Below are 14439 nucleotides of genomic sequence, written 5' to 3' on the forward strand. Positions count from 1 at the left end.
TAATGCCGCTGTAACTGAGCCTAAAAACAGGTGGTTATGACATGGAGAAGACGTAGGTCATTCTAGGCTATGGCAGCTAGATATTGTCATTTTTTCATTATTCAATTATTGCAAAGGAGCATTGAAAGACAAAATGGAAGGTTATTTAGCTAGGGGCCAGGGCATAACTTTTAAAAAATTCAATCCAAGTCACATGTTAGAAATTGTGCTACACCACATTTTCAATTCCATTTTTTTAATCATCCACTTTCAGTATTCACAAGGTGACAAAAACATCAGTTGTCGCAATCATCATTAATCATGATACAGGCTGCATGGGGGCGTGAACCTTGGACTACTAAAAAGCATTTGACGATTTTTTTAGCTTTCCGTCGCTTTGTGTCTGAATAAGAGTACTTAAGTATGCATACACCGGGGAGTTGGAGTTTCTAAATCCACTGTAAGTGATCCTAAAACGGCTCAGGTGGTCATGACACGAAGAAAAAGTAGGTTGTTCTAGGCCACAACAGCTAGATATTGTCATTTTTCATTATCCAATCAGTGCAAAGGAGCGTTTCAAGCACAAAATGGAAGGTTATGTAACTAAGGGCAAGGGCATAACTTTTGAAAAATTTCATCCAAGTCACGTTATAAATTATGCTACACAACATTTTTAATTCCATTTTTTTTAATCATCCACTTTCAATATTCACAAGATGACCAAAAACATCAGATGTCGCAATCATCATTAATAATGATGTATGTTGCATGGTGTCCTGAACCTTGGACGACTAAAAAGCATTTGGCGATTTTTTAGCTTCCCGTCATTTTGTATCTGAAAGAGAGTACTTAAGCATGCATACACCGGGCAGTTGGAGGTTCTAATGCGGCTGTAAGTGATCCTAAAAACAGGTGGTCATGACACGAAGAAGAACTGGGTTGTTCTAGACCACAACAGCTAGATATTGTCATTTTTCAATTAGTATAGTGAAAAGGAGTGTTCAAAGACAGCATGGAAGGTTATTTAGCTGCGGATCAGTAAATGACCTTCCAAAAAATTCATCCAAATCTCATGGTATACATTGTGGTACATCACATTTTTATCCCATGCATCTTTTAATAAAACTATCCATTTCCAATATTCACAATGTGATAAAAAACAAAAAAAAACATCAGTTACTATTAAAAATAAAACAAAATACCACTGAGCAGGGTCACATAATTACGCAATATTACCTACTTCTAATTTCTGTCATCCTTACATGTCAAGATAACTTCAAATGCAACAAATCCCACGATGCGAAAAAAAAGGAAATACTGCTTTGTTATTGTAAACAATACCTATACAGAAAATTTCTCTCTTTGCTATTCAGTCCACATTCTATTACAAAATGGCGTTCATTGATTTTAGATTAGATCCTTTATTGACTCAGCAAAAAGTACATGAACTTTTGTATGGTCTTCTACAACTAAAGATCTAACAAATCTAAATACATGTATGAATAACGTCATACGTTCAGAATCTATGTATGCAACAAATTAGGTACAGAATAATATTACGCAACAATAAAGGTTTAACTTTTCTCGAACATGTAGTCTCATGTACATTTAAACATTCTTTAATGTATTTCCCTATTAATTGATATACGATCAAAGATAACCCTTCTGAAGGACTGCCTGAGTGTGCGGGATGATCTTTTGACATCCGATCTGCATAGATTTCTATAAAGCCTTCGCAGAAAGGCTGATATCAGCCTTGTGTTGAATTTATTCCCCCCAAGGGATGGATACAGATGACCTCTTTCATTTGTTGGGAAAGCTGGTTTCCCGGTGGCGAACATTAATCCGTCATGTCACTCGGCTGAGGGTACAAAGCGATGAACATGGGGGCAGGGGCAGGGGGGATCCGTCATAGTCAGCAGCTAGAGTGGCTCAGAATCATTATTATTAGGCTCATTTCCGCGGACAGATTCAGGTCGGCTGCCCGCACTGCTGCCTGTGTAGCCAACACTGATGGAACGATCTGTATTCATCTAGGTGGCAGTTTCCTGGAAGTTACATTCAACGTTAAATGGCAAGAAAAAACATGTTCTTTTCTTCTAAAATATTTATTTAAATTTTTACATAGTTATCAATTTTATCATTATTATTAGGCTCATCTCCGCGGACAGATTTAGGTTGGCTGCCCGCACTGCTGCCCGTGTAGCCAACACTGATGGAACGATCTGTATTTATATAGGTGGCAGTTTCCTGGAAGTGGCTTTCAACGTTAAAGGGGCATTATAAAGAAGAACTTTATTGCAGGACAATTACACATATGACCTACATGTGCAATTGTATTTGGCAAGAACTAATGAACAAAGTACAAAAAGGTATAGAATAAGACCTAATAGAGAATAAGACCTAATAAATCCTAATTTCTCGAACAAGGGCTAGCAAAAGTCTGTCTTCGTTAGTATTTGCATTATGTGACATTTTGCACCAAACATTTGAAAAGTTCTATTTAGAAAACATTGGTGTGGTTGTAATGTATTTCCATTTTGTATTTTGTAAATTGTAGCCACGCTGTTGAAACTTTTTGTTTTCATGTTGGTAGCAACATTTTCTTGGAAGTGACATTCAACGTTAAAAAAAGGGGCCCAACGCAGTCTTAGGGCATTAAAACCTATACACTACTATAAAAGTTGAAACAACATTGTACCAATGTATATCGACATTTATACATGGTGAAAAAAAAATTCCAAAAATTGTGACCGAAAAATATATTGATAGGATGCTGTATTGCTTTTAGGGGTGCCACCCAGAAAAAATGGAACCATCTTGGGGGTTGTTTCTCCACTGTTTTCAATGCCCAAAGTATGAAATACTGGATGCATGTGGGCAGTATGTGTCAATATCATACAGATCATTTGGAATATTTCAGCTCTGCCGCCCTGAAATTGCTTTGGATACCTTTAAAGGGGCATTGTGTAAGATCTCTGCTCTGAGGGGTAGTTTAACCAATAGACGGATGTCCAATGTTCAATAAATGTTGCAATTAGCTGGTGGACGTTTATCAGTTACAATATTGAAAAAATACTCGTGTGGTTGTAATTTACTTCTACTATGCAATGTAGCCATGCTGATGGAACGACCTGTATTCATTTCTGTAGCCAAATTTAATGGATGTGTTATTCAACGTTAAAGGGGCATTATGTTACATTTTTAGACCAAAAATGTACGAGGTACATTCTGTTTGTGGTACCACCACAAACCAATTGAATGTAAACAAGCATGACTGACAGCTGTGTTTCAAGCTTTTAAACAAACTCGTACGGCGTCATATTTTGGCACCACCACTTCCTGAACGGTACCTTTTGCAATCGACTAGGGTCAAGTTCAACTTACTTTGTAAAGAAATGAACAGAAAATTTACTTTCGTATCGTCCTAACGTTGCAAAATACATATTTAAAGAAATATACTCAAGATGCTGACGCATTGAATTATAATTACATCAATATACATTTCTCGTCAATGGCCCTTCCAAACCCAGTTCACATGAACCTGAATGTGAGCAAACCGTTAAGGATATTATGCTGAAATCCCAATAACAGAAACATTCATATTGGCATCACAATATCTAGAATCAGAAACTGGGCATTATGTTTATGCTAGTATTGAATGTATGTGTGACCATTTTCTTGATTTTTGGAATAATGAAAATGACAACAGATTGCTTTATCAATGCAAATGCATACTAACATATACACATAGCAAAGGTATAATTATCTCTACATTTACGACATTACCTACTAACCCTTGGGACTGTTTTATCACGTACTTTATGAAATCGACCATTGGAAAGGAGAGCAAAAATCGACCTCTGAGGGGTAGTTTAACCAATAGACGGATGTCCAATGTTCAATAAATGTTGCAATTAGCTGGTGGACGTTTATCAGTTACAATTAAGTACCATGACAAAATGACATAAATCTTCTACTAATTACGGCATTTTATTGATAGGGAGACGTTGTAAGGTTCAGGTTTTGCAAAATTAATGCAATAGACATTTGGGGGTATTTGGGGACACGGTGGCGAATAAAGACATCATGCTGACTTTATTGTCTCTTCATGGACGGTTTGGAAAGTATCCATCATCGTAAGTCCATGAACGGGAGGGGTCAGTCGCAGGCTACATGGTTGCTGCACAACTGTATTGTCCTTGTGGTTGTAGTACGTGTCAGGCTACCTATCCCGTATGGTTCTCAAGACAATAACCAGGAAGCAACGCGCACAGGTGCAAATTACACTATTCAAGATATGCAAGACGCAAAGCACAGTTATTAATCAAATCATTCGCAGAGTATTCGCAAACAGTAGATATAATAAAACCGCTCACATAAAAAACTGGTGGACGTACCAACCACTATTAAATAATAAGTACATGATACCAGCCCAGAAAAGAACAAGAAACAATCATGCCTTTAAATATCAGAGTTATCAACCAAGAATTGAGGTATTTCCCCAGAACTATCGTAGAGTGGAACTCGTTGCCACTAAGCACAGTTGGGGCATTATCACTAGAAAGCTTTAAACAACTGCTGCAATTGAATGTGCAAAGATTGAGTGTAAATAGTCGTTCGGTGTGATATAGCTGGCTGCCGCCGCGCCGCGTGCCTGCGAAGCTGGTTTGTTACGCCTAAGGGCGGTTATACCGGCTATACTGATACAAATACAACAAGGACATTATATACCTTGGTCAGGACAGAATTATGCATGCCATGTATAACTGGAATTCCTTCTCATTAAATGATACTGCATAATTAATTACATCACAAGTGTTGAAATTAGAGCTATTAATAATGAAACATCTATCTAATCTATAGTTACTGAAGTAACGATGACCAAGAAGTTTATTTGTACTGAATGAGGGCATCATACGGACTTCATCATATTGTCTCTTCATATGTGCAGTTTGGAAAGTATATATCACTATCCGTCCATGCACGAGAGGACTCAGTCACCTAAAAGTATTGGACAACTGTATAGTCCTAGTTGAATTGCATTCCAGGCTATCTATCTCGTATGATTCCCAACGCAACAATCGAAAACAGCACGCACATGTGAAAATTACACTCTACTCTGTTCATACCCTGGAAGCCAAAGTCTTTTTTCAGCTGGTCTAAATTACCGCTACGGGGGAGTCTAGCCCGGGGGAAGTTTGGATGGCCGAATACTCCCCACGGGCTCAACTCCACCGCCGCGGTAATTTAGGGCTTTTAGGGCTTTTGGCTGCCGGAGGAAACGGTTAGCGGCCCGTAAACTTGTCTCACACCCAGGGAACTCTGTTCAAGATATGCAAGACACAAAGTACAGTTATTAATCAAATGAGAGTATTCTGCCAGATAAGACTATAATTGAATGATTCTGCATAATAGAAGGGAAACCCTGTACCCCCCGTGTGTCATCTCTCCAGGTTGAAAAATCACTATCCAGATCCAACACTTCATTCATTCATTCATTCATTCATTCATTCATTCGTTCATTCATTAATTCACTTATCCATCCATTCATTCATTGCGAAACAATTTCGCCCTGCCGGGCTAGTCTTCCAAAGCTCAAACACATACATTTAAAATTGCATAATTACATGGCACAGAAAAATATTTTAAAAAGACAAACATCACAAAATGAAATTACAGCCGTAGACAATGGCTAAAGCAAAGTCAGCGGGGATGGTTACCAGACAAAGATGATCCATTGCCAGCACGTACCAAACGTTACCAAAATAATTTCATGCCATATATTGTCAATCTCTTAAATGACGGCATCTAGACAATAATCGTAATCTTTTAAATGTGAATCATTTACTTTTAGTTCTGTTTTGTAAACTTTTAGCCCGGTTTTACATGTAAGCTTGCTTGAAATTTTTATATGCAAATGCGACCTCACAGTTCAGCTTACGAGATTCAAAGAGTTTAAGACAAATAATGAATAAGCCTTTCATATATGATAAACTACATCACTAGTGTTGGAATTAAAATTAATAGATCAATCTTATCTATATTAAAAACGATGACCAGGAAGTAAAAATATTTGTTGGCCTTGTTTGAAAGTGCTCACGTAACTTTTTTAAATATAGTCCTGAGTCATAGAAGTTCTTCTGAAGGTTAAATAAGTGTACTTCTTACACATTCTGCTGCAGTTTTCCATTAACCTGGCAAACCTCCGCAAGTTCTGGTGATTATGGTAAGTGCCAGAAGGTCGGGACCACATGAGGACCGGCAATACGTCTTTGGCAGGCTCCGCGAAATCGAAAAGGTGCGAGGAGACGCGGTAATGGGGGCACGTCGGCAGCCGGCCCCCGGACTGGCTGGCACCGGCACCGGCGTCCTGGCAGTAGCTTATCGAGCACGGACATGTGATTACTGCAAATGTACCATACAACACCTCATCATAAGAACCAGTATGCCACTAATCATGAACTATGAAATGGATGCTAGTGTCACGGAAATGAAACCTACAGTGGTTGACAGACGAAAAAATGTCCAGACTATGCAAAATGATTAAATAACTGATGAACCTATAAACCATTAAGTACCTATTACCAGCTCAAAAAAGAACAAGGAACAGTCATGTTTAAAGTTAAAACGTTTGGTTCAACACAAAAAAATGTCTTACCTAGACCTTTCGACCAGTCACTCAGGTCTTCCTCAGTAGACTGACCCAGTGAAGCTTGTCACGTGGCTTCTTTAAAGTGGTCGAAAGCTGTAGGTGAGATAATTTTTTGTGTTGGACCAAAAGTTTTAACGTTAAACATGTAACTACCCACACAGATGAAATTTCATGATAGTATAAGAAACAGTCATGCTTTCAAATGTCAGAGTTATCAACCAAGAAATGGGGTGTTCAAAAACTCGTATTTCCAAAACCTGTCGTAGAGTGGAACTCGTTGCCACCAAGCACAGTTGGGACATCATCACTAGAGAGCTTTAAACCCCACCTGCAATTAAAAGTGCAATGATTGAGTATAACAAGCCCTAATGGTGTGATATAGTTAGCATGCAATGCTGGTGTGTTACGCATAGTCCTGATTTTTAGAGCATGAGAAAAGAAAAACAAGACAGCCATTGCGACGCACTTTAGTTAATAAACAATTTATATATGCGCCACCATCAAACATTAAAGTAATTAACATAAATCCAATAAGGCATATAAATAACAAATAAATATAAGGAACATTAGCTCATAATATAAGCAGACAAAATGGCGTCAAATTGAATATAACTAAAAGCGCAGGTCCTGCCCCCACCCACTTGTCAATTCAGGTAGGACTCAAATTGAGTGAACTAAATCGTTAAATCCTGCTTAAATCTCCGACCTACAAAAACTGGTTACCACCACGCCGTGAAGACAAGTTGTCTGGTCGTGTGACGTACCGGTGCGTGTTCGACTCAGAACCAAAAGTTCGAATCCTACTTTGTCATCGATCTTGTGCCCTTGGGAAAGGCTCTCTATACGTACGACTTTCCTCACTTCACTCAGGTGAAAATGAGTACCTGCCTTTGGTTAGGGACGTTAAATTCAGGTCCAGTGTTTGCGGAGAGCCACATACCACGTACGTTAAAGAATTAAAGAACCCACCACACCTTTCGAAAAAGAATGAGGCATGCATGTCCTAAATAAACAAATAAATAAATAAAATAAATAAACAAATAAATACTCATCTGATGATTCACTACGGACTCCAGGAAGAATGTGAAATTCACACTAATGGATATCCTAAACAAAAAACAAGGTCCAGTAACCAGCTACACACCTTTAGATTTATAACTAAGATTTACAAAGAACTGGATCTTCTTCATGACCAAGTTGTTAAATGATGATAAAGCCTATAATTTTCAGATCTTGAATGTTATTAAAAATGCCAGATATTATACGAAAAATTGTATTCGTGGTAATATGCATTATGTATACTGTGTTTTAAGAAGTAAGTTTTCATTCAAGTAGTAAGAAGTCTCCAATTCAGCCATAAGGCTACAAAGACTTTCAACATGTATATGTATAACGTTATAAGTGGCATTACGTGAGCTGTAATGTGTTTTCATCTTCTGGTAATATTTCGCTGCTTGTCTAGCCACTCTTCTAACTGTAACTGGTTTACAGCTAATGGATATATATAGAGAGAACCTGCAACCAAGCAATTCCACTCAGACTAGTTCAATCACTTTTCAAAGCACGGTATTCATGTCTCCTACATTATAAGCCATCACTGCAACGTCCAGGACCTTATGAGATGCATTGGGGTGAATAATTAATAGTGATATTGAAGTAGAATTTATAACGCTATCCCGATGCAGCGGAAGACGACTACGTATTTTTCTGTATAAAGGTAGAACAAAAAAGAGGAATTCATTCAGTCATCTAATGTGTACCAGTAATAGAAAAACTACGTGAATTTATCTCCAGTTGCTTTAAAAAGAGAGAAGAAACCACCAAAGCCTAGATTAGATATTCTCTAGTAGTTGTTAAGACTTTTACATTATTCTTTTATCCTTGTATCCTATATATCATGCTACTCAGTATGATGTACATGTAACATCACAATCTGATGTATGCATTTAGCCCCATGGGCATGAACATGCAAATTACGATTCATTATTTTGAAACAGGATTCATGCAGGTCTCTTTTTGTTCTTTCAGGTATATGTATAGCAACCGAGGAGAAGATCTCCAGACGTTCAGCTGGCTCAGAGTTCCAAAGAGTCGTGATGAAGCTACAGGAGAAGTCCAACGCACGAGGAGTGGTGCTCTTCGCTAACGAGGACGACCTGCAAGGGATCCTGAGCGCGGCCAGAAACCTGAGTGCCAACTTCAGCTGGGTGGGGTCGGACGCCTGGGGGTCCAAGTCAGCCCCGGTCGTGAACCACAACGAAGAAGCAGAGGGAGCAATCACCATACTGCTGAAGAAAGTCAACATACCTGGTAAGTTTATTTGTTTATTGTTTATTTCAGGCCCATATTTACAAGCACATACACAAACACATCTAGAAAAGCATCAAAGTACCTACCACCATACTACTGAAGAAAGTCAACATACCTAGTTAAGTTTATTTGTTTATTGTTTATTTCAATCTCGACGGCCCATGTTTATGTTATTAGGAATCTCCTACAAAGTTTGTTTACTAGCCTTCCTGGAGTCCTTGACATTTAAAAGATGAAAAATAATCAATTACAAACTTTAATAGCTACAATCATATATAACACCAAACACAACAAACAGCTTAAATAGTGGTATAACAATAACAATCTTAACAACAATCTACACGTAGGCCTTATGAAGTAAGTTTAAACTGTAATTTCCAACACAACAAAAATTGGACTCACCCAAATTTTAGACTGTACAACTCCAGTCTTTTTCAAGGAATGAGCAATCCACCGCTTCCGTGACGTCACACAGATAACACGTGACTCCGTGAGCAGTGGATCATAGGTTGCAGAAAGTCTGTGGCGCCCCCCGTATCTGTTGAGGGATGGCTGTAAAGCCCTGATGTAGATGGCCTCTTTAATCCCTCGTGCAAAAAAGTCCGGTTCTGTGTCCAAGATTTTTACTTTGTCCAGTGAGACTGAATGTCCAGGGGATTCTATATGTATATGTTGTGAAACCTCAGAGGTAGTTGAGCTAGGTCGTTTGTGTTCTAGGAACCTAGCCTTGAGCGATCTTTCAGTTTCTCCGATATAGGTTTCCTTACATGGGCCCTTGGAATTCTGTCCTTGACACTGTATGTGGTACACCACCCCACAAAGCGGTGGATTGCTCATTCCTTGAAAAAAGACTGGAGTTGTACAGTCGAAAATTTGGGTGAGTCCAATTTTTGTTGTGTTGGAAATTACAGTTTAAACTTACTTCATAATGACTTCTACCAACACAGATGAACTTTCAAGATACACGTAGGCCTACTTGCTTATATGTTCAACAATTAAAACTAGCTTAAATAACATAAATAAATACACAAACACACCTAGAAAAAGCATCAAAGTATGCATTTTATGGTTGTAAAAACAGATTAGGGCTACCAAGCTGTCCTGCCACTAGAAGGCCCCTTTAAGGACGACGGACTAATCTACAATAGTGTCGCCAGAAAAGGCTAGAGAAGACCTCCGAACAGAGCAACAGTTTGATGATGGCCTTCCCAGACCCTATCAACCGAGAAGCAAACAAATACAACAATTCAAGGCTCTTGCCTCGGACTTGACGTCCAAAGTGTCAGCACAAAAAAACTCAATTACTGGTGCTTCTCGGTTGGGACAATGGAATTTTATCATACGCAAACCATAGCCTATAGATGGTTCCAGCTTTGTAGCTGGACCAAAGCTGAGCACAGTACATACTGTCATACATTGCACTACAGGGCAATATGAAGGGAATGCGCTCAGGTGTTAGAAGACATGTTTACAACTTCTGATCCAACAAAAATGGTTCTTACCTAGACCTTTTGGCCAGTCACTCTGGTCTTCCTCAGTAGACTGACCTAGTGAGGCTCGTCACGTGGCTTCTCTGAAGTGTGACGTCAACACGGTCAAAGTTATTTGGTAGACGATGTCGGCCCCAATCGCGGTTGAGTGAAGGGATATTGGCTCTGATGTAAGAAGATATTACGTGTGTTTTTTAATTTATATATATATATTCCCATATTCAAAATAACGTTGCTACATGTAATGGAATCATAGACTTGAGAAACTCTTGAGTTACTGTATATTCCTTTTACATTACCCCTAATTATCACGAGTATAAGGTATGATTTATATACGATTTAAGTACTCATGTTACCAGTACGTTGATTTATGTTATTATTTGTTATTTATTTTTATATTTTTGTATGCTCCCATAGAAATCATTTTAATGACTGATGGGGCAACTCACCTGCTTTCAAGATGAATAAATAAAACATTCGATGCACAATAAAGAGTAGAGTGTTTTGCTTACCCACTGTTAAATTGATGGATCATCGGGCGAGTACCAGGTTGCTAAGACGGGTCAGGCGTGAAACAGCAGATGAAATGAAGTATACTCACCCAGCGTCTCGATTCGGTTTAAGGTTAAATGTAATTTACGGTAAGGCCACACCAAGTAATACTTATGGATGACGTCCACTCGAGACCCCAAATCTAATGCGAGAGGGCGAAAAAAAACAAGATGTCTAGATTTAGAATATGCTAAGGGACGACAAATGTTAGGGCACAAATTGAAAAGAGAACACAAAGTAACAACCAACAAGTCTATTATTCGCCATGAAAACAGCAATAAATCAATGGATCAGCAGTTGTCGTCCTGTCTTCCTCATATTTCACGAGTTTTACGTTAATCTTACGATTTACAGCAATCTCCGTGACTTTTTTTTATTTACTTCATCGGTCACCTCAAAACTAGGCTTAAGGGAACTACTTAAAATGTTTTGGGTTACAGAACTGCCAGGGAGGACAGATGTTTGTTGACCTTGTATGTAGACTTGAAGAGTTTAAGGTTATTCTCATAGGGGAAGCAATCACGAGGTAGCTTATTCCAAAGTGATGTTGTTCTTGGAAAAAAGCTTTCAGCATGGAACTCCCTTATAAGAGGTGGTGAATGGAGGAAGAAAGGGTAATTTGCTTCGGTGGAAGTGGCAAGACGTGTCCTTGTTGAGAGTTTTAGAAGTTGGGGCCCTAGCGAATGAAGTTCCACAGAGCATTTCTTGTTTTATATTCTGGCAACAGGCCGTCTTCCATCCGTTACTTGGTGTGGCCTTACCTTGCTCCGGAGGTGTTCGTTGATTCAGATAAGAGAGTAATCCTTAATCCTGAAGGGCTACCCTGGAACTAAGACGGGATATCATTTTACCAGGAACGGGAGAAAGTGTTCATTTATCTTCACTTGATTCCTTCTACCTCAAGCTCCTGCGTCACAAATGGGTAATTACGATGCTATCTATGGGGCCATTTCACCTTTTAGCGGCAGTTACTTTGATACATTCGATTGCCAGCCTGTTTTTTGGACATCATTTCTCGTTTCAAATGACAGCAGTCTAAAACCATGTCGGGCGTATTAGAGTTAAAACAGGACGAAAGACAACTTTAGTATTGTCGGTCTACATCTACGATTGTAGGTCTGTTTTTTGGGACATCATTTTTTGTTTCAAATGACAGCAGACCAAAACCATGCCTTCCGTATTAGTTCACAAAATAGGACTAAAGAAACTGTAGTATTGTCTTTCTACCTTTACGATTGCCAGCCTGTTTTTTTGGACATCATTTCTCGTTTCAAATGACAGCAGTCTGAAACCATGTCGGTCGTATTAGCGTTAAAACAGGACGAAAGACAACTTAAGTATTGTCGGTCTACATCTACGATTGTAGGTCTGTTTTTTGGGACATCATTTTTTGTTTCAAACGACAGCTAGCAGACCAAAACCATGCCTTCCGTATTAGTTCACAAAATAGGACGAAAGAAACTATAGTATTGTCTTTCTACCTTAACGATTGCAGGCCTGTTTTTGGGGACATCATTTTTCGTTCCAAATGACAGCAGTCTGAAACCATATCGGTCGTATTAGCGCACAAAAAAAGACAAAAGACAACTTTAGTGGTGTCGTTCTACATCTACGATTGCAGGTCTGTTTTTTGGGACATCATTTTTCGTTCCAAATGACAGCAGACCGAACGCATGTCGGTCGTATTAGCGTAGAAACAGGACGAATGACAACTTTAGTATTGCCACTCTACATTTACGATTGCCAGCCTGCTTTTTGGGGACATCATTTTTCGTTTCAAATGGCAGCTGACCGAAACCATGTCGGTCGTATTAGCGTTAAAAAACGGACGAAAGACAACTTTAATATTGTCGTTCGACATCTACGATTGCAGGCCTGTTTTTGGGACATAATTTTTCGTTTCGAATGACAGCGGGCCGAAACCATGTCGATCGTATTAGCGTAAAAAGCAGGACGAAAGACAACTTCAGTATTGTCGTTTTACATCTACGATTGCAGGCCTGTTTTTTGGGACATTATTTTCCGTTTCAAATGACAGCAGTCTGAAACCATGTCGGTCATATTAGCGTAAAAAACAAGACGAAAGACAACTTCAGTATTGTCGTTTTACATCTACGATTGCAGGCCTGTTTTTGGGACATCATTTTTCGTTCCAAATGACAGCAGATCGAACGCATGTCGGTCGTATTAGCGTAGAAACAGGACGAAAGACAACTTTAGTATTGCCACTCTACATTTACGATTGCAGGCCTGCTTTTTGGGGACATCATTTTTCGTTTCAAATGGCAGCAGACCGAAACCATGTCGGTCGTATTAGCGTTAAAAAAAACGGACGAAAGACAACTTTAATATTGCCGTTCGACATCTACGATTGCGACATCTACCTGCTTTTAGGACCTCATTTTTCTTTTTAAATGACAGCAGCTTGATAACATGTCCCCCGTATTAGCGCTCACAACAAGACGAAAGAAACTTTTTATTCTACATCTATGACTATGTTGATGAAGGTTAGACATCCAGGTAAACAATACTCAAAGGAAATTAAGAGTCTAATACCTGATAAATTACGGAGATTGCCCGGACGTTTCGAGTGACATCCATTTGCTCATATATATATATGTATAATCAACGAGTTCTTTTATTAATTAGTGATGTTCCAACATAGTAGAGCTACAGCATCTCAATGGCAATTCCCTATGTTCCTTACTACTTCGAGGGTCCACATCACTCTCACACCTACAAAACAATAATTTTTTTGATGTAGTTCAAGACTTCATTTACTGTACGGGTAGATTCTCGTAATTGATAGATCACCAACGTGCCTTGACTGTATTTATCTTGGTTTTATCCACCTTGTCATTATGCATGTATCTTGTCAATGTGTTTTATACTCAATGTGTGTTCTTGAGTAGAAGGTGTCAAATAAGCAACTTTTACTTTTTGCCTCATACTCAATAGATATATGTGAATGAAATAATGATAAAAAAAATAGTGATGCTAAAGAGTGGTGGATGTCACTTGAAACGTCCGGGAAGCATCTCCGTAATTTTACCAGTGGTGCAGTTTTAATTTTCTATGAGTACATCTATGACTGTTGACAACACTGTCATATTCCTACCGGTCAAAGTTAGAGGTACGCGTTTTGCTTTGCAAATGGCTCGGAAATCAATAAACCAAGCGATGCGTGGACGATGCAGCGAGAATCTTACGCCCGAGGAAGGATATTTGGAATACCTTAACTAATCCTCCTCAAAGTGTGAGTGGAATAAAGTATATCTCCCAGAGATTGCCCAAAGCAGTCGTGAATTCTTGGAGTGGTTTCAACAATAGACGTTTTTGTTTGCTTGTTTATTTGTTTGTTTTTTGTTTCTTAAGGAAGCTCCAAGTAGTGACAATACAACCACTAATCTGGAGTCTTGTTACATAAAAATCCATACATTATAACTATTATTT

General features: G+C 38.8%; 1 protein-coding gene across 1 annotated transcript in view; it reads left to right on the forward strand.

Annotated features, from left to right (window-relative positions):
- Positions 1-14439, forward strand: part of LOC109476721 (metabotropic glutamate receptor 6-like) — a 78508-nt gene that overhangs the window by 18157 nt on the left and 45912 nt on the right. Inside the window, exon 3 of the mRNA XM_019777725.1 lies at positions 8663-8944. Coding sequence (XP_019633284.1) covers positions 8663-8944 — 282 coding nt within the window. The remainder of the gene's footprint in view (positions 1-8662; positions 8945-14439) is intronic.

The sequence above is a fragment of the Branchiostoma belcheri genome, unplaced genomic scaffold, assembly GCF_001625305.1.
Source record: "Branchiostoma belcheri isolate BF01 breed outbred unplaced genomic scaffold, Haploidv18h27 scaffold39, whole genome shotgun sequence".
NCBI classification, from domain to species: Eukaryota; Metazoa; Chordata; class Leptocardii; order Amphioxiformes; family Branchiostomatidae; genus Branchiostoma; species Branchiostoma belcheri.